Source organism: Miniopterus schreibersii (genome assembly GCF_964146895.1).
Source record: "Miniopterus schreibersii genome assembly, chromosome: X".
Lineage (NCBI taxonomy): Eukaryota > Metazoa > Chordata > Mammalia > Chiroptera > Miniopteridae > Miniopterus > Miniopterus schreibersii.
The window spans coordinates 65,822,599-65,843,611 of NC_138104.1; the positions used below are offsets into that span (position 1 = coordinate 65,822,599).

General features: G+C 42.2%; 2 protein-coding genes across 4 annotated transcripts in view; both read left to right on the forward strand.

Moving 5' to 3' along the window:
* Window positions 1-367: 367 nt before the first annotated feature.
* On the forward strand, window positions 368-5,317 carry HMGB3 (high mobility group box 3). 3 transcript variants are annotated; one of them, XM_081126304.1, is made up of 5 exons: window positions 368-452; window positions 2,607-2,761; window positions 3,065-3,204; window positions 3,658-3,832; window positions 4,311-5,317. In XM_081126304.1, the coding sequence occupies exons 2-5, from the start codon at window positions 2,612-2,614 to the stop codon at window positions 4,458-4,460; spliced, it is 615 nt and encodes a 204-aa protein (XP_080982430.1). In that variant the 5' UTR covers window positions 368-452; window positions 2,607-2,611; the 3' UTR covers window positions 4,461-5,317. The 3 variants fall into 3 exon arrangements, with proteins under 3 accessions (XP_080982430.1, XP_080982431.1, XP_080982429.1); XM_081126305.1 differs by having other exon boundaries at window positions 434-630; XM_081126303.1 differs by lacking the exon at window positions 368-452 and adding an exon at window positions 1,375-1,652.
* A 177-nt stretch (window positions 5,318-5,494) lies between these two features.
* The window catches only part of GPR50 (G protein-coupled receptor 50), a gene marked incomplete at its 5' end in the record, with an annotated part of 131,045 nt that continues 115,526 nt past the window's right edge, over window positions 5,495-21,013 (forward strand). Inside the window, one exon of the mRNA XM_081125389.1 lies at window positions 5,495-5,556. Coding sequence (XP_080981515.1) covers window positions 5,495-5,556 — 62 coding nt within the window. The remainder of the gene's footprint in view (window positions 5,557-21,013) is intronic.

The window sequence follows — 21,013 nt, forward strand, 5'->3', positions numbered from 1 at the left end:
GGCCAGGGGCGGGAGGCGGGGGCGCCCAGGCCGCCGCACGGCGGGAGCAAAGGGCGGCGCAGCCGGGCTTGACCTTGCCTTCCCACTCCAGAGGCCAAGGCCGAGGGGAATGGCGGGGCCACCTCTCCAAAGTCCTTTGAGATCCCAGCTCAGTTCGTGGAGGGGGCGCGGGGGATGGGAAAGCGAGAATATTACTCCTCTGTTATGCCTCTGCAGCCAGCACCGGCGGGTTGTCCTGTTTGAATGAATGATCCTAGCGGCAGTGCCCAATGGGCGCCCGCGACTGTTTAATATGCATGAGGACCGCAGCCAATGGCCGGGCAAGGAGGCTGTTTTAAACGGCGGAGCCCGCTGGCCAATCAGGCGGCTCTCGTGGAAGCAGCTAGCGCGAGGCTGGGCAAAGCTGAGCCTCGCGTCGTGCCCTGCGCTGCCCAGACTAGCGAACAATACAGGTACGTTTCTGCGGTCCGCGCCAGCCGCCGCCGCCGCCGCCGCGCCCGCACAACTTTCCAGCTCGCGCTGCAGCCAGCGCGTCCCGCAGCCACCGCCTCCTGCCTATCCTCCCCGCACCCTTCTAGCCCCGTCCGTCTCCCTTCTACCTAGGCTACTGGGGAGGAAGAAGCAATCCAGGTGTTTGAACTTTCTAATGCTTCATTCCCAGCTCCCCGCTGTCTAGGCTGGGGTCCCCTCGCTGAGCCACCCTCGGCAACCGCTTCCCCCGGCGCCGTGCCGCGGGGCTCAGGCCCCCGGAGGCCAGATGTTGGGGCAGCTGCGGCGGCGGCGGCAGTGCTAGCTGAGGGTCGGCTGCGGGCTCTAGCGGCGCGCGTCTTGGCGCCGGGAGGCGGCATTGGGAAGGGGACAGGGTTCTCCCCAGCCCAGGACGGACGCCGCGGGGTACGGGCAGCCGGTGCCCGTGGGGGGCTGCGGCGCGGTCAAACTTCGCTGCTGGGATCTGGCGGGCGCCGTGCGGGCCCGCGTGCTGCACTGCTGCTTCTGCATTAACATGGCCGTCTTGGGAGCGCACGGAGGTCCGGGGGAGGGGGCGGGCCGGCCGCCCCCGCTCTTCGCCTGCTTGCTGGCCACCGCCGCTGCCGCTAACATGGCTGGCCCGTGATGGGCCCTGGCAAGGGGTGGACCAACGGGCTGGGCGGGCGGCAGGGCTCCCGAGCAGGCTCTGGCCTTGGTCCCGGCGCCGGAGGCCAGGGGTCTGGTGGTGTGGAGGGCCAGGGGCGCTGCCGCGGTCCCCAGCGCTGTTGAACGTCATGGCTGCACGGGCGCCTTTGTTATCCCGAGGAATGCGCCCCTCGCCGGGGAGGCGGGGGAATCCGGCCCCAGCAGCTCCGCGCCCCCAGAGGGCGGGGGGTGGGGGCCGGCGAGCAGGCAGAGTCTGGGGCGATGGCGGCGGTGGCGGGGCCCGGACCGCTTTGTTCGCCACCTCCGCCTGTGCCCACTGCTCGCGGATCAGCCATTTTAGCAAGCCGGGCTCAGAGGCACTGCAGGCGCCACCATCACTGCGACCGCTGCCGGCCAGGCTCCGCGCCTCCGGAGCACTGCTGCCACCGCTGCCCCTGGCCTCGAGCCTCCCTTGGGGGAGGCAATGGTGGATTTCAGGGGCACTTTCTTTCATCAGGAAGCTTTTGACAAAATGGAAGGTGAATTATGGGTGTCTAGGTGACCCAAGACCCAGCTGAGTCCGCCCGCCCACTGCCGACCTGAGGCTTTCCGGCATTCTGTCCTGCCCCACCCGCGTAGCCACTGTGGAGCCCTAATGCAGCCCCTGGGTCGGTCCCGGCAAAGGGGAGCGCTTTAGTGCTTTACTTTCACATGATGACCTTGGGTGTGGGAAAAGGAAAAGATGGCGGGAAGCTGGGGGTGGGAAAGGGACTGTGACAAGCCATAGCTGCGTTTTTATTTGGAAACTTTGGAGAAAGTATTTCTGGCTGGATATGCATTCTGCTTTACAGATGATCATGACTGGCCCTTTTGGAATCCCCTGCCCCTTTAGATAATGACGAAGAGACAGGTTTGAACTAATAGTACAGGGGCATCTGCTTACTTGCTGTATCACCGTTCTTGTAAAAGCCATTTTTATAAGTCAAAATGCATCAACAATAGTGAAATATCAAATTTTACCTATTTTGATTTTACCTGCTTTGATCTTGGGTTTAGCAGTGGTGATAGTATTTTTGTTTCTAACATGGGAGTAAAACAGATGACCAACTAGCTTGGTTTCAAGCTTCTATCATCAGCCTGTACCGCCTACAAATGTATCCTCCCTACTTTCTGGTTGCAGTTTCCAAAACATAGCATTTCTGAATCGGAATGTAGCACTGAGCCACCCCACTTGGGTCGGTTCCATTTGGAGAACTTGATCGCTCTTGGAAAAGTAACTGGGAAACCTGGGTGCTTCATGCTGGTCAAAAGTTAAATGACAAGTGACAGTGAGGCTGATTTTCCCCCCTAGTCTGCCTTTGGCATTTTGAGGCAGGGGGACTTCCTAAGAGCAACCTCAATTTTAATTTTGTCCTTCCTTTGGTATATCTTGTAGTTCTATTCTATTCATTGCATTTGTTTTTCTTTGTTTCTCTTCCTTCTATCCGTAACAGTCAGGATGGCTAAAGGTGATCCCAAGAAGCCAAAGGGCAAGATGTCTGCTTATGCCTTCTTTGTGCAGACATGCAGAGAGGAACATAAGAAGAAAAACCCAGAAGTTCCAGTCAATTTTGCAGAATTTTCCAAGAAGTGCTCTGAGAGGTGGAAGGTATTTTTGTTTTGTGCCCTTCAAGCTAGTCTTAGTACTTTGGGGTCATTTACTTTTAGAGTAGCCCCAAGTGGCTGTTTTCTTCCTCTTTACTTAGACACATCTCACTTGTTTTTAGAATTTTGTATGTGTGCTTCTATTTTTTAAGACTCTACAAGTCTATTTTTTTTAAGACTCTACAGGTGTTTAAGGTTTTCATCCCCTTTTGCAAGTGGCTATAACAGCTGCCACTTTAATTATAGGACAACTGAAGAGGTATGTGTTCACTGCATTGAGGAATTTAACAGGTCCTATTCTTTGCAGACAATGTCGGGAAAAGAGAAATCTAAATTTGATGAGATGGCAAAAGCAGATAAAGTACGCTATGATCGGGAAATGAAAGATTATGGACCAGCTAAGGGAAGCAAGAAGAAGAAGGACCCAAATGCCCCCAAAAGGCCACCGTAAGTGACTATCAGATTCAGGACAACCTTGAAGAGTTTTCCTTCTGCTTGAAATATTTTTAAAAAGATACTTTACCTAAAAAAAATGTCAGTATACCTCTGCAAAATATTCTATACTTTGAGCTTGAGGTGTTGGTGAGCTGTGTGTGCCTGGTGGTTTCCTGTTGGCCTTTCCACTGGGAAGCAAGCAGCCTAGTTTGGGGTGTCAGCATCCTTAGGTACATTCTCTACCCCTTGCCCAGTAACAGAGACTGAGAAACCACCATATATTTCTAAAGCAGTGTAAAAATTCTAGAACCTGCAACTTTGAAATACTGTATATGGTATCACACATTTCTTCACTGTAGGGAAGAGTCATAGTGGTAGGAAGTATGGGCTCAGGAACATGGGATTTTGACTTAAGCTCAAATTTTTGAGGGTCCTCATGTAATTTATATAATTTTCTCCTTCAAGGTCTGGATTCTTCCTTTTCTGTTCAGAATTCCGTCCCAAGATCAAATCTACAAACCCTGGCATCTCTATTGGAGATGTGGCAAAGAAGCTGGGCGAGATGTGGAATAACTTAAGTGACAGTGAAAAACAGCCTTATAATAATAAGGCTGCAAAGCTGAAGGAAAAGTATGAGAAGGTGAGGTGGGTCAGAGTGTGTGCTCTGGACAGTGAGCAGTTAGCTGCCCTGGATATGAGGGTTTGTGGGGTGGAAAGTTGTTTTGCTGGGCTGAATAACTAGTTAGCAGAGCATATGAGGGCCCATCTACACTCAAGATCAGCTACATGTGCTGGTGTTCAGGCTTCTGATAGATCTTTGTATTAGGGACAACTTTAGGCGGGCTTAAAAAATTAGATAACATGGAATGCCACTGGCATAGACTGTGATAGTGCTATTAACTAGAGTTAAAGGCTACTTGATCACTCATTACCTTTTAAATTTGAATGGCTGAGAACCAAATTTGTATCAGGAAACAAATACTACAAATACCAGCTCTGTACTGTTTTGAATTCCAGCTTTTTTATTCTGATGCAGGCACAGCATGTTTTCACCCTGTGCTAAAAAAGCTGCAAGAGAGCTTGTCTCCTCGTTTGAAATGTGTCCCTGTTCTTTCCAGGATGTCGCCGACTATAAGTCTAAAGGAAAATTTGATGGTGCAAAGGGTCCTGCCAAAGTTGCCCGGAAAAAGGTAGAAGAGGAAGACGAAGAAGATGAGGAGGAAGAGGAAGAGGAGGAGGAGGAGGAGGAGGAGGAAGAGGATGAATAAAAAAACTGTTTATCTGTCTCCTTGTGAATACCTTAGTGTAGGGGAGCGCCGTAATTGACACAGCTCTTATTTGAGAGGTGTCTGTTACCCTCATTAGGATTAATTACACAATTGGATCATGATCATATGTAGTCTCTCAAAGTGCTCTAGAAATTGTCAGTGGTTTACATGAAGTGGCCATGGGTGTCCGGAGTACCCTGAAACTGTATCAAAGTTGTACATATTTCCAAACATTTTTAAAATGAAAAGGCTCTCGTGTTCTCCTCACTTGGTGCACTTTGCTGTTGGTGTGACAAGGCATTTAAAGATGTTTCTGGCATATTTTTTTTTTTTTTAATCTCAAGGTGGTGTTAAATATTTGGTTATTGGCTAGAAATCCTGAGTTATTAACTGTACATATCTATAGTTTGTAAAAAAAAAAAAAAAAAAAAGAACAACTGAGACAAGCTCTTGGTGCTCTTTGCTTGGCATTGAGGCTGTGGGGAAGATGCCTTTTGGCGAGGCCGTAGCTCAGGGCATGCACTGTGAGGCTGGACCTGTGGACACTGCAGTGGGCATCCATTTAGCTTCAGGTTGTCTTGTTTCTGTATATAGTGACATAGCATTCTGCCATTAGCTGTGGAAAAGGGGGTCAGCTGGCATGAGAAGTGTTTGGATCTTTTTTAGTTAAGTGTGGTAGTTTTAAATTGTTTTTAAACTGTACAACTCTTTCATTGTCAGCAAAGTGAAGAGGCAGTGCATCAATGAAAGTTCAAGAACCTTCTGTACTAAACACAATTTGCAACATTTTGTTATTTTTTGTATGTTTAGAATGCTGAAATGTTTTTGAAGTTAAATAAACAGTATTACATTTTTAAGCTGTTCTCTATTATAACAGTCTAAATTTCTGACTCATAGCAGTCTTAGTGGTAAAACAACCCACTCCATTGTATTTGGCAACTAGCTTCCCTGTAAATCTGGTAACTTAGAGTGGCCAGCTTAGGACGAGATGAAGAGGACAAGGGTGGTTTTGTTTGTGTCTAAATGGCGTTAAGATGAAGTCTGAACTATTGAATGTAGGCGCTAAGATGACACAGGCCTTTAGAAGTGCAAGAAGGTGAGTAGTTAGGATTTAGGCTGACTACTACAAGGCTTAATTTTTTTTTTTTTCTTGCCTTCTGCCTCACCCCTGACACTGGGGCCAAATTAAGTGCTAAGCAGCAAAAACATCTTCCTGAGGGCGTGTATGGTATATCAAACATTCAGGCTTCATTTTTCCTCTCCCTACCCAGAACATTTGTTCTGCTCAATAATTGAGGTCTTAAGCTGCTGCTTCTCTCTTGGACCCCAGTGAAGAGGGTAGAGGTAGGGAGTAGTATCCACTTACCCCCCTACTTCAAGAAACCAAACACCCCAAGGAAGTTTACTGGGGCATCTGTGCCGGCTCTGTGTTGGGGCACCTGCAAGGCAGGCTGACAGAATCAATTGTTTCTAAGCACTAACGCATCAGATGGAAAGTAGAATGGCCTACACATGATGTGAGCTTGCTCATTGGAAACATGGATTGCTGTTAAATATTCTTAAACTTGAAGAAGCTTGGTTTGTGTTTCAGTGATTATTTCATGTTGGTGGATGGTGTAATATTTTGTACAAGTTGGGGTGAGGGGTGATGGCCACAGTGGCAAAAAGGTGATACTAAGTATTTTGAGGGCTGATGTGTATATACATCTTAACTTGGCAGTAATGAAGGGTACTATGTTATGGGTGAGTGTTGCTATTGCTTAGCATTGACACTCAGATATGTATGTTTGAGACTGGGAAGCACTCGGGAGTATTTTAATGATACATTTTCATGCTTACTCAGGAGAAAGCAGCTTTCTGAAAATTGACTATTTGGAACCTTGCATGTCTGCAGACTGTCCTCACCCTGTCATGTCCTGAGTGGGTACAAGTCACGGTAATGATAGCCTGATCTCTGATCACTAACCTATATTTATAGCCATTCCTTCTCACATCAGAACTGTTTGCCCTAAATGTATTCTAGTTCTAGAAAACAACCACTAATTAAAAACCTCTTGGTCTTGAGGTTTGCCCGGAGGTACTTGTTCCAGGATTGCCCCTCCTGCTTCAGCCATGCCCTCATTGCATTCTTCCAGCCACCACTTGGCATTGTAGTCTGAAGCTGCTGCTGCCCAACACAATGTGCCATGCTAACATTGGGGAGCTGTGGGCAACCTCTTCACATATGGAAGAGAAGTTCAGCTTGTCACAGAGAGATTTCTGCTAAGTGGTGCACTATCTGGTTGTAAATAGACATGTCAACTATGGAAGGGGGTAACTTTCGTTTGTGCTCCCACAGTAACTAAACGGAAGTAAGGAAGATGGTAAGTGATCTTTGATTAAGCAGACATTTAGTTCTAAAGATACTTAAGGCCACTTGGCCCATTAACTTTGCAGCAAGACCACTACTCACCCCATCACAAGGTTGCTTGTCTAGATGGAATGATGCTCTGTAGCATCTCTGAGGTGTGACAAGTGGCATGGTGTTACCGCCTAAGGCTTAGGTTTAACTTGATTTCTGGGCCCACAGTAGGTGCTCTTACAATGACAACCTGTTACTTTTTTTTTTTTTTTTAATCTAAAGGACAGTACCTTTCTCTAATCACCTCTCTTCCAATTCCCTTACCCTGTTCTTGAATGGTATTTTATCCTTTGGAAAGAACATGGCTGTGATGTAGCAACTATTGTCTGTGTCTCCTGTGTGTCTCTTCGTGTCACAAATGTATTTGGGGATGTTGAATGCATTCATTTTCTGTAATAAAGCTTCTTAATCAGTCATCCCCAAAAGTAATCAGTGGGCTGTCTGCAATCTGTTTGAGATACTGAACCTCTGTATTTTGAGTTGATTATAATCAAGGTTTTAGAAATACAAGCTTTGCTGTAACCACAGATCCAAACTAACATTTAATGGAAAGATAACATCAAAAAGGGCAAGTGTTAAAGACTCTGAAGCCCTTAGGTCAACCCTTTAGACAGAGGGGTAAAGGGGGGAATTGGCTCTGGAGCTCTATGGCGGGAAAAATATGCAATTTGCAGGATGCTAAAGTGGCTGTGTATTTGAATTCAGTCAGCCTTGCCAACCAGGGCTTCCTAAGGCCAAGGGTTGGGGCTTATTTGGCTGACAGACAGCCCAACAGAGTTTTGGGTGAGAGAGCCCTGGGGTCCTCTTGCTGTTCTTCGGCCCTGGCTTGGTTTCCTGTGGGACCCAGGGCTACTTGGGAGGGAATTACTGGTGAGCCACTTTGGCAGCTCCAGACTTCCCTTCCTGCTTCAACCAGAGCAAGCTCCCACTCTGTTTTTTAACTTGAGCATCCTTCTAAGATTTTAACTTAAAAAAAGAAGCTGGGTCAGCATATTGATAAGATAAAAAGAAAAAAAAACACATCATCTCAATGGATACATAAAAAGTATTTGGTTAAATCCAGTACACTTTCATGATAAAAACACTCAGAAAACAGACTGAAAAGGAACTTCCTCAAACTGATACAGAGCACCAAGGAAATCCTACAGCTAATACAATGAAACAAAGCTTTTCCCCTAAATTCAGGAATAAGAAGGATGCCTGCTTGTGTAACTTCTATTGTACTAGAGGTTCTAGCCAGGGAAATTAGGCAAGAAAAAGAAAAAGCATTCAGCCTTGGTGTGGTAGCTCTGTTGGTTAGAGCATCGTCTCTATACACCAAGATTGTCTGTTTGATCTCCAGTCAGAGCACATGCAAGAATCAACCAATGAATGCATAAATAAGTGGAACAACAAATCAATGTTTCTCTCTCTCTCTAAAATCAATAAATAAAAATTTAAAATACTATTTAAAGAGAAAAATCAGACTGGAAATGAAGGAATAAAGCTATGCCTATTTGTGGATGACATGATCTTATATATAGACAATCTTAAGAAATTTCTAAATAAAACTCAAATACAGCAAAGTTACAGGATACAAGATCAATAAAGAAAATTTATTGTTTCTGTACATTAACAATGGATAATTTAAAATGGAACTAAATTCATTTACAATAACATCAAAAAAAAAAATACTTGGTAATAAACTTAACCAAAAAAGTGCAAAACTTATATGGGGAAAACTACAAAATGTTGAAAGACGTGTTAAAAACCTAAAGAAATAGACATGTCATGTTCGTGGGCTGGAAGACAATATTGTTAAGATGCCAATGATCCCAAAATTGATCTAAACATTCAATGTAATCCCTATCAGAATCCCAGCTGGCTTTTTTAAAGAAGCTGACAAGACCATTCTAAAATTCATATGGAAATTCAAGGAACTCAGGATAGCCAGAACAATTTTGAAAAAGGACAAAGTTGGAGGACTCAGACTTCTCAATTTCAAACTTACTACAAAGCTCTAATAATCAAAACAATGTACTGGCTTAAGAACAGAACAGACAGACCAATTGAGAGTTCAGAAATACATCTATGGCCAATTGATTTTCAACAAGGGTACCAATATCATTGAATGGGGAAAAGAATAGTATTTTAAACAAATGGTATTCACATACAAAGGAATGAATTTCAACCCCTACCACACACCACATACAAAAAAATAATAATTTAAAATGGATTAAAGACCCAAATGTAAGAGCTAAAACTATAAAACTCTTTGTAGGAGACAGGTGAAAACCTTTGTGACCTTGGACTTGGCAATGGTTTCTTAGGATGCCAAAAGCACAAAGCAACTGAAGAAAACATTAAATAAATTGAACTCTATCAAATTTTAAAAAATCTTTTGTGCTTCAAACAATACCACCAAGAAAGTGAAAAGAAAACCTACCAATGTGAGAAAATATTTGCAAATCATATCATAAGAATTTAGTATTAAAATATATAAGGAACTATTACAACTCAATAATAAAAAGTAAAAAAAAAACCAACCCAGTATAAAAATGGCCAAAAGAACTAAATAGATGTTTCTCCAAAGTTTACCAATAAGCACATCAGAAGATTCTCTGCATCATTAGCCATCAAGAAAATACAAATCAAAACTATAATGTGATACCACTTCACTCCCACTAGCATGACTATAACATAAAAAGGAAAAAGGGATGTAGAGCAGCTAGAATCCTTATACAAGGCTAGTGGGAATATGAAATAGTGCAGTCTCTGTGGAAAATAGTATGGTCCCTTAAGTTAAACATAGAATATGAACATAGACTATGACCCAGTGATTCCACTCTTAAGTATACACCCAAAGAACTAGAAACAGGTATTCAAATAAATAGTTGTACATGAATGTTCCTAGCAGCATTATTCATAATAGTTAAAAAGTGGAAACAAGACAAATGCCCATCAAGTGATGAATGGATAAAATATTGTCTATCCATACAAGGCAATATTATTTAGCCATGAAAAGGAATGAAGTGCCGCTGACCCATACTACCTAAGACTGGGAGTCAGTGGTGGGGTGGGCGGGATGAGGAGTGACTGTTAATAGGTATGAGGTTTCTGTTTGGGAAAATGAACGTGTTCCAAAATTAGACAGTGGTGATCATTGTACACCTCTGTGAATATAGTAAAAAGTGAATAATTTAAATGGGTGAATATTATGAAATGTGAATTATATCTCAATAAAACTTTTGAAAATAAATGGTAGGAAAAGTCCAGCATAGAGGGAAATATTTAAGCACGGAAGGAGAATATTCAATTGATGGGCCAAGCTCCCCTGGGCAGAGAGAGGAAATGGATCCAGAGCAAACCTGAAGGAATTGGCCTTTTACAGAAGCGAAGATACGAGAGTTGTCAGTGGCAATTTTACTTCCCTGATCAGTTTATGGTGGGAGGAGCAGAGAGGAATCGTGCAGTTTAAAGCCAGTCTGGCTAGTGTACAATTAAGGCAGAAGTAGATTTTGAAGTGGGAGTAGTCAGTACAGTCACATGCTACTGAGACTTCAGGCAATGTAGTGATAGCAAGGTGTTTTTGCCCTTGATAGCATAGGAAGCCTGATTGGCCTTCTGACAGCTGGTTCAAGGAGATGAAGACCTGACTCTTGTGTGAGGGGTTTGGGGAAGTAGACCTAGGGGCGAGAGGAGAAATGGGATAAGGAGCAGAATCAGAGTGGGTTCTTTGTTTGTTGTTGATTTTGTTTTTAAGATAAGAGAGACATGATGGATTATGATCCATGATGACACTACCTGTATATCGACAAGCTAGGTCTCTCCCCTGAGCTCCAGACCTGTAGATCCAATTGTCTCTTTGACAAGCCACTTGGATGACCCTCAGGCACCTTGAACTTCATGTATTCAAATGTAAGATCATTATTTCCCCCCAGGTTTGTTTTCTCCAGCCTTCAATCTGGAACTCCACTCAGGCTCCTTTTCTCACCCTCTGGTCAATCATTTCCCAAATCCTGCCAATTGTATTTTGTAAAATATCTTGGCTCCACCCCTGCTGTCAGTATAGGTGAATCTTTTGTCTCCAAATTATCCCATTCTCTCTCTTTCTTTTAAATTTATTTTTGTTATTATCATTATTTTTTAACCCTCACCCAATGATATTTTTCCATTGATTCTTAGAGAGAATGGAAGGGAGAGAGGAAGGGGAGAAAGTGTAAGAGAAACATCGATGTGAGAGAGACACATTGATTGGTTGCCTCCTGCACATGCCCCAACCTGGAAATAGAACCCTCAAGCCTTCAGTCCACGGGCTGATGCTCTAACCACTGAGAAAAACCTGCCAAGGTTAACCCATTCTCTCTTAAGGTTAGATTAGAATTTGCAATTTCAGGCTTTTGCTCATCAATTTCCATCCAGGGAAATCTCCAACTCTCAGGTCCTGGTTGGATCTGTCTGTAGTAGTACCGTTGGAGCTGGAGTGTTAGAGCTGGAGACATGCTGTAGGTCAGGTCCTTACTCTCTTTTGTCTGGATGAATGTAACAGCTTCCCAAATGACTTCCCTACTTTCCCTCTTACCCTGACTCTATCTCCAGACCTAGTATAGTTACTGAAGTATAGTTGGTACTCAATTGCTCAATACATATTCATTGAATAAATAAATGGATAAATGAATGAATTAGTAGGGACAGATCAGGGGGAAATGTCAGCAGTGGTTTACCTTGTAGGCCATCCTAAGAATTTTGAACTTTCCTAAGGTCAATGGCAAGCATTTAAGAATTTTCATCTGTTGGTGTTTGGGGACTGGTGGATGGTGATATAATCAGATACATATTATAATTAAATTACAGCAGCCTCTGTGAGAAGAATAGATTAGAAGACACAGGGAAGGGCAAGAATGGAAGCAGGGTGTTAGGATAAGCATACTGGTACAAAGAGCAACACAAAAAAAGGTTTATGCCTCACTGACATTACAGTCTAATCGGAAGGCAGGCAGCCTTCCATATTGTGACCCAGGGATCCCTGAGCTTTCCATTTTGTGGTGCTACCATGTTCAATCCATGACCTCCATGTCACTGCAGATTAGGCTTTAGTAGGAGGTCTGGAAGTGGCATTCCATCACTGTTGCCCACATTCCATTGTTTCCAACTTAACTGCAAGACCTGTGAGTGATGTGCTCATTCTGGGGGCCCAGGGAGAAAATGAAATGGATTTGTGAACACATGGAATTTTCTCTGCCATCCAGGGAGATTGGATAGAGGTGGTTACAGGAGTCTATCTGAATAAGAGATGCTGGCGGCTTGCATAAGAATGGTGGTGATCACGGTAGAAAAAAGTAGTAGAATTCAAGAGATACTTAGGGTTGCTGGGACTTGGTGGGGAATTGGATGTGGGGGATTAGGAAAAGGGAGCAACTGAGTCTACATCTCTTATTTGGGGCACTGGAGATATGAAAGAGCCTTCAGAAAGACAGACTCCTGAGGAGAAGAAAGTTTGAGAGGGAATCATTTCAAGGCTTAGCAGTGTTGAGAAAGGTAACAGGTTCAGGTTCAGATTTCCAAACAAGGGAAAGTTTGTAACTTGGAATCACAGACCATTCACGTTATCAGCCTAAGTCTTTTTCTTTCAGGACTAGTCTGGAATTTGCATTTTTTCAGGCTTTTTTTCATTGGTTTCCCTCCAGGGAAATCTCCAGCTCTGACATCCTGGTAGACTCTGTCTGTTATGGTATGATCTTACTACAGTGCCAGAGCCAGCAAATTACCTGCGAAGGAAACTAAATCCCTTGGGCAGGAAGGGATTTCCCCTTTCCACACTTACACTTCTAAATGTTTTTAAACTGGAAGCATTTGAGAAAAATCTCAAAGAACCTTCTTATTATTGGCCTCAGGCCACAGTTGGTTTTTTCAGTCCACATAGGAAACATAAGATGCACATTTTCCTGGGTTGTGTATTTTGTTCTACACCTCTGGTGGGTTTTTGTTTTAAAAGTCTTCTGGAAGCATGCCAGTGCTGATGCTGTGGCAATGTTGATTGCAACATTTGACAGTTCCCATTGCAAAATGTGTAGAACATATGATGCTTTTGTCCTTTCTCCAAACCCTCAGTCATGTATATGAAAAAAAGGCTGATATTTCAGTGATGAAACATTAGCAGAAGGCTGAAATATGTCACTTAAAAATATTGGGCTAGCCATGATTTTTTAAATCTTTTTATACTAGAACTGCTTTTTTTTTAAACCTCAGCTGAGGATATTTTTTCCATTGCTTTTCAAAGAGAGTGGAAGGGGGGAGAGAGAGAGAGAGAGAGAGAGAGAGAGAGAGACAAACATCAGTGTGAGAGAGACACATTGATTGGTTGCCTCCTGTACATGCCCCAACCAAGGCCAGGAATTGAGCCTGCAACTGAGGTACATGCCCTTGGCAGGAATTGAACCAGGGACCCTTCAGTCCACAGGCCGACACTCTAACCACTGAGCAAATCGGCTAGGGCTGAAGCTGCTTTTAACTTCTATATCAAGAAACTCCCTTCTGCATGTATTTAATTTATCAAATAAAAGCAGCTGATTAAGGAGCATAACTCCCAAAGTTTCTACCTTGACCTAGCTATTAAAGAGCATCTTCAGGCTAAGAGGCCACACAGGATTGTAAGGGAACATCAAATAACTAGCTCAGTGCCTGTAATGCAAGAAAAGAACAAATATTAATTCCTCTTTCTTGTGCTGCTCATCCCCTCCCAACTCCAGGAATGAGAAAGTCTAGGTTCTAGAGGAGCTAAGTGGCTTGTCTTAGGTTGCACAGATCATGGTGGAGCTAAGATTCAAATTGATGTCTGTTGACTCCAAAGTCTTTGCTATTACTTACCCTGCTTACAGAGAATACATACTATGTGACAAGTATCCCACTAGAAGCTGAGGATATGGAAATCATGGCATTATACAGCATGATCCTGGCCCTCAAGTTGTTCATCAACTGCTGCATAGTTAAGTGAACAGGTAATTAAAATATAGTAACTGTACTAATAGAAGTCAGAAGGGGACACCTTGGGAGAAAAAGAGAGCAATTTATGCAGTGCCCAATTAGAGAAGTCTTCCTGGAAGAGGAGATGCTTGAGCTATTTGTTAAAGGCAGAGGAATAAGCTGAATGAAGAGGGATGGGAAGAGGAAACAGCATACACAAAAGCATAGAAAGGAGAAGCAGCATGGTGTGTACTGGGAAATAGCAAGCAGTTTCTTTAATGGGAAGTATATTAGTTATTTATTGCTGCATAACAAATTATTCCAAACTCCAATGGCTTAAAATATAACAACATTTATTATCTCACAGCTCTTTGGGTCAAGAATCCAGACCACTTAACTGGATCCCCTGGTTCAAGGCCTTGGCAAAGGTTGCAGTCATTCGATGTCTTGTATGGAAGAGGATCTTTTTCAGGATCACTCACATGATTGCAGGTAGTGTTTAGTTTCTCACTGTCTGTTGATTAGAAGCTGTCCTCAGTTCCTGGTTACATGGGGCTCTCCATGGGGCTCTCACAACATGGCAGCTTGATTCATTGAGGGAGAGGAAATGAGGAGAGAGTGTGTGAGAGCAAGATGGAAGTCACAGTTTCTTTGGAACCTAATGTCAGAAGTGAAATTCCATCACTTTTGCCATATGCTACTCATTAGAAACAAGTTACTAGGCCCAGCCCTCACTCAAGAGGAGGGGATTACACAAGGGCATTACATACATGGGGATCATTAGAACCAAATCAGAAAATTTTAGTTGTAATTAATTTATAAAATGTACCATTTTATATCAGTCTTTTAAGGCCTTTTTTCACATAAAATTAAATCACAAAGTTCATGTATATTGTTTGTGCTGCTTCAGTTCATTCATTATGACTGCCATATTCCATTGTATATATGTACCATAGATTGTTTCTTTTCTTCCATGGATGGGCATTTGAATTGCCTTGGGGTGAGGAAGGGGAGGTGGAGGTAAATAGAGAATGACTATAATGGGGTTTTCAAGGGAAGGGTTATTAAAATGTTCTCAGTTTAGATGGTGGTGATGATGAACAACTCTCTATACTAAAAACATCAAATTATTCATGTTTAAATGGGTGAATTGTATGGCATGTGCATTGTATTTCAATAAAGTTCTTATAAAAATTCTATGGCAATGAATTTGAAAATGTAGACAAAACAATTCCTAGCAGAATATAAAATAACAATACTTACCCAAGAAAAACTAGAAAACTTAAAGACGAATGTATTAGCCAATAAGAAAATGCAAATTAAAACTACAATGAGATACCACTGCACACCGACCAGAATGGCTAATATGAAAAAAACAGACAGCACCACATGTTGGTGAGGATGTAGAGCATGTGGCGCTCTCATGCACTGCTGGTGAGAGTATAGATTGGTAGATCCATTTTGAAAAACTGCTTAGAAAGATTTATTAAAACTAAACATTTGCTATATTTGAAAGTTGTTTAGAATTCTCATCAAGGTTGAGCATCAACCTATGATCCAGTAGATCGCAGTTCGATTCCAGGTCAGGGCACATGCCCGGGTAGCAGGCTCGGTCCCTGGTAAGGGAAGTGCAGGAGGTGGCTGGTCAATGACTTTCTCATTGATGATGTTTCTATCTCTTTCTCCCTCTCCCTTCCTTTCTCCGAAATCAATAAAGATATATGAAAAAAAAAGGAAAAATTTTGTTTTCTTTTTTTGTATCTGAAATGATGGATGTTAACTAAACTTATTGTGGTAATCATTTCACAGTCTACGTAAGTCAAGTTATTATGTTGTACACCTTAAACTTACACAGTGTGTATGTCACTTGTATCTCAATAAAACTGGGAAAATGAATAAATATTAATTGCACAAAAATCCCACTAAACATTTGCATACCCCACAATGTAGTAATTACACTCCTAGGTGTGTATACCAATAGAAAGAGTCCCATACCCACAAGTTACGAACAAGGCACTGTTTGTAATAGCCCAATACTAAAAACAACACAAATGCTCATCAACAGTAGAAAGGGAAAATTAATTGTGGAATACTGTGCAATAATGAAAAATAATAAAATATAGACATATGCCATAACATGGGTGAATATTGCAGACATAATATTGAATGAAAAAACTCAGCCACAAAAAGAATTCATATTGAATGATTCCATTTGTATGAAGCTCAAAACAGGCAAAAATAATGGATATTCCTGGGAGTGAGGTACTGACTGGGAAGAGGAATGAAGGAATATTTTGGGGTGCTGGAAACACTCTGTGTCTTGATCTAAATGGTGGATATGTGGGTGTATACATATATAAAAATGCATCTACATGTATAGTTAAGATTAACAGACTTTATCCACTTTATTATATGGTCATTTACTCCTTAATTAAAAAGTTATAGTCTTATGGTCATGGGGTTGTAAAGTACAGCATAGAGATTATAGCCAATAATATTGTAATAACAATGTATGGTGTTAGATGGTGTACTAAACTTATTGGGGTGATCCCTTTGTAAGTTATATAAATGTCTAATCACTATGTTGTATGCTGGAAACTAACATAATACTCTACGTCAAATGTAAATGAAAAATAAATTGAAAAAAAGTGAAATATTTTTGAAGGAAAAAGATGTGCATTATTTCTGATAATGGGAGACTAGGTAATTTGAACTAACCCTCCTATTGAAAAACTGTACAAAATATTTTTAAAAATCACTTTAAAAGCATCAATGAGCTAACTAGATAGTGAGAGAGAGAGGAAAAAAATGAGCCAAGATCAGAGAGACAAGGGAATCCAGAGAGGTGAGCCTGGCACTTGAATTTGTTTTTTGGCCTGGAATGTCACAGGTTTGCTGACCTAGAAGCAGCAGCTGAAGGCTTAGCACAGCCACAGTCCAGACTCCACTGAGAGAGTATATGGACACTTGATCTATGACAAATGTTTTCACCATGTTAAGACTGAGAGAATCACATAAAAAGGTGAAATTAAAGCCCTTCTTGACACCATGCACAAAAACAAATTCTGGGTGGATTGTAGGCCTGAGGCTAAAAGATAAAACAATAACACTTTTTGAAGGTAATATTGGAGAATGTCTTTATAAAATAGGGTAGGGAAAGACTTTTTAATCAAGACACACAAAATAAGCACTAACCACGGAAGGCATAAATTACATTACAATAAAATCAAGATCTTCTGTTTATCAAGATACATTATCATCAAAAGACATAAATAAGCAAGCCACAGAGTGGGAGAAGATATTTGCAGCACATATAACTGCAAATGTCTTGCATCCAGAATATATAAAGAACATCTACAAATTAATAAGAAAGCTGTGGTACATTTACACCGTGAAATACTATGCAGCTGTAAAAGAGAAGGGTCTTTTATCCTTTGGGACAACATGGAGGGAACTAGAAAGTGTTATGCTAAGTGAAATAAGCCAGTCAAGTACCACATGATCTCACTTATATATGGAATATAATAAACAAAATAAACTGATGAACAAAGTGGATCCAGAGACATAGAAGCATGGAACAGAGTGAGGGATCTCAGAGGGAAGGTGGAGATGGGGGAGTGGGTGGGGAGAGATTAATCAAAGAACTTATATGTTTATAAGCATAACCCATGGACACAGACACTGGTCTGGGGAAGGCCTGGGGGTAGGGTTGGATGCGGGGTGGAGGGGACCAATGGAAGCAAAAAGGGAACATCTGTAATATTTTCAACAATAAAGATAAAGAAACTTTAAAAAAGAAAGAAAAAGTCAGCCCAGCCAGTGTGGCTCAGCGGTTGATCATTGACCTATGATCCAGGAGATCAAGGTTTGATTCCCAGTGAGGGCACATGCCCAGGTTTTGGGCTCGATCCTCAGCAGGGGACATGCAGGAGACAGCTGATCAATGACTCTCTCTCATCATTGATATTTCTATCTCTCTCTCCCTCTACCTTCATCTCTCTGAAATCAATAAAAATATATTATAAAAAAGAAAAAGACAGACAACCCTGCAGAAAAATGTGCAAAAGATTTAAATAATTGCTTCCCAAAAGAAGATATCTAATGACCAAAAAGCATATGAAAAGGGACTCAGTCTCATTAGTAAAAATGAAAATGAAACCTTTAATCACAATGAGATGCCATCAGATACTCATCAGAGTGGCTAAAATGAACAAGTCTGACAATTCTAAGCACTGAAGAAGATGTGGAGCAAGGTGAGCTCATGAGCTGCTCATGGGAGTTTTTTGTTGGTATGACCACTTTGAAACATGGTTTAGCATTATTTAGCAAATTAAGTGTGCACTCTACAGAAAGGCAGGCATGTAAGGCCCAGGAAACACATTCAGAGCAGCACTGTTTGTAACCGGCACAAAGTGGAAACTACCCAAATGTCCACCTATAGCAAAATAAAGAATTTATGATATATTCATACAATGGAAATGAATGAACTTCAGATATCCACAGCAACATGGATGAATCCCACAGACATTGTGCTGAGTGAAAGAAGCTCAATGATTCCATTTATACAAAATTTATAAACCGGCAAAAGTAAACTTTATTGTTTCTAGATGTACACTCAACTATAAAGAAAGCAAGGAGTGGACACTCTAAAAGTCAAAATAGTGTTTATCCTTGGTGAGGTATGAAGAACATTGTTACCATGAGGGGTGTTATGGGCTGAGTTGCATCCCACCCTCAAATGCATATGTTGAAGTCCTTACCATCAGAACCTCAGAGTGGTACCATATTTAGAGTTAGGTCTTTAAGAGGTGATTAAATTAAAATGAGGTCATTAGTATGCGTCTGCATCCAATCTGACTGGTGTCCTTATAAGAAGAGGAGGTTAGGACACAGACACACACAGAGGGAAGACCATGAGAAGACACAGGGAGGAGATGATCATCTACAAGCCACTTCTGAGAGAGGCCTCAGAAGGAATTGAACCTGCCAACGCCTTGATCTCAGACTTCTGGCCTCCAGAATTGTGAAATAATACATTTCTGTTGTTTTGGCCACCCAGGCTATGGTACTTTGTTATGGAAGCCCAAGCAGACAAGGGGCCATTTGTGAGGACTTCTGGGTACTTCCAATTTTCTATTTCTTGGCTAAGATGATAATTGCATAAGCATTTGCTTTACCATAATTGTTAGGTTTGTATTTAAGTTTTATTTACTTTTCTGTACATGTATTATATTTCACAATAAAACAGCAAACCAAAAAAGAATGGCTTGACCTGGGCAGAAAAAGAGCCTTTTGCTTTCATTGAATCTTCATACCAATCCTGTTATAAAGACCTCGAGAGGGCTCTTTCCTTTTTGTAAGCAGCTTTATTGATATATAATTAACATAGCATACAATTCACCCCTTTAAATTGTACAATTCAATGGTTTTTAGTATTTGTACAGAGTTGTGCAGCCACCATCATAGTTAATTTTAGAATATTTTCATCACTTAAAAAAACACACCTTGTACCCTTCAGCTACCATCCCCTATCCACACCAGCCCTGGAAACTATTAATCAACTTTCTGTCTCTATAGTCCTACCTATTCTGGACATTTCATATAAATTGAATCATATAGCATGTGATATTTTATGTCTGACTTCTTTCACTTAGCATGTTTCTAGGGTTCATTCATGTTGCAGTGTGTATCAGCACTTTATTCCCTTTTATGACTATAGATAAGCCACATCATGTTTATCCACTTATCAGTTGATGGACATTTGGGCTGTCTCCAAGTTTTGACTATTATCAATAATGCTACTATGATTATTCATGTACAAGTTTTTCTGCAGACACATGTTTTCAGCTCTCTTGGATATATACCTAGAAGTGGAATTGCTGAGTCATGGGTTTGATCTGCATTTCCCTAATGATATTGAACATCGTTTCATGTGCTTATTGGCAAGGATTGCTAACTCCATTTTCCCAATGAAGAAATCAAGCCTCAGAAAAGCTAAGCGACTCATCCCATGCCATACAGTCCAAGGCTCCCTTTTTTCCCCAATGCATCTCTGCCATCTCCATGGAAGGCAAGATCCTCCCAGCAGGTAAGCATGAAGGTCAGCCCTAGTTCTTCTTAGCAGCCTGCCCTGGCCCCACCCTGCAACTTTAGGTTTGCCTGGGTTAGTTTCTGTTGCTGCCACCAAACCCCTAAAATCTTATTGGGTCTGCTGGCATCACCTTACAGCATCTGCCTTGTTTGTTCCATCTAAGGCCTTCTTCTTGATGCCCAAGACTTTCCTATAGAGGGGATCGTGGCTTTACCCAAACCAGATCCATGAGCAACCTGGTTTAGCAAACAGATAGAGAATCCCAGAATGTCAGGGCTGGCAGTGCTGTGTGAGAGCAAGTCCAAACCCTTATCATTCAGAGGGGGAAACAGATTCTTAGAAGGCAGGGAGCTGTCTGAAGTCTTACAAACATTAGTGGTGAGGTTGTGGACAGGGCAGAACTATTCCTGCTGTGCACATGATGGAAAAAATAGGAGAACATTCTTTTATACTCTTCTCAAGCAAGAGAGCATGCAACAGCGCTGCCTTGAGGGGGAAGGGCAAATCCCTGCTGGCTGTTGCTCAGCATAAAATGAAGCCAGAGCTCCGTGTTGCTGGGCAAACAGGGTGCAGCCACTGAAAGGTGGATTTGACCAGCTGCCCAAATCTGGTAGAGTGAGGTCTTCTGCCCTGGTGACAGCTTAACCGCAGTCACTTGGGAAAGGAAAAGATAAATGGATTTCCCTCCAGTCCCTTTGACCTCTGCAAACCAGGTGCAAAGTATGCTTAGACCTAGTGGAGTTGCTGAAGGAAGGAGAGAATAATAGGTCTTTTCTTTTACAGTTTTATAATCTTCGGCCTTCATCAGGCCCACTTGTTTCCTCAAACCCAGTCTCACTGAGGCCAGTGGGAGTGAAAAGTCTGGTGTCTGCTGGGAATCCCCGTACCCTTGCCTGACCCAGTAATGTTCATGTTTTCCTTAGAGGATTGGGCTGTTGGGGCTAAGATCCAATCTTCAGGCCCCAGTTCCATGAATGCCATTTCTCTTTCTAGAATGCAAGAAGGCCTGTGGTGCTGAGGAAGTGCCCTGGACTGGAAGACATAATCCTGGATTTTACCCTTAACTTCTCCACTAACTCACTATGTCACTATGTGCACACACTTTTCTGAGCCTGAGTT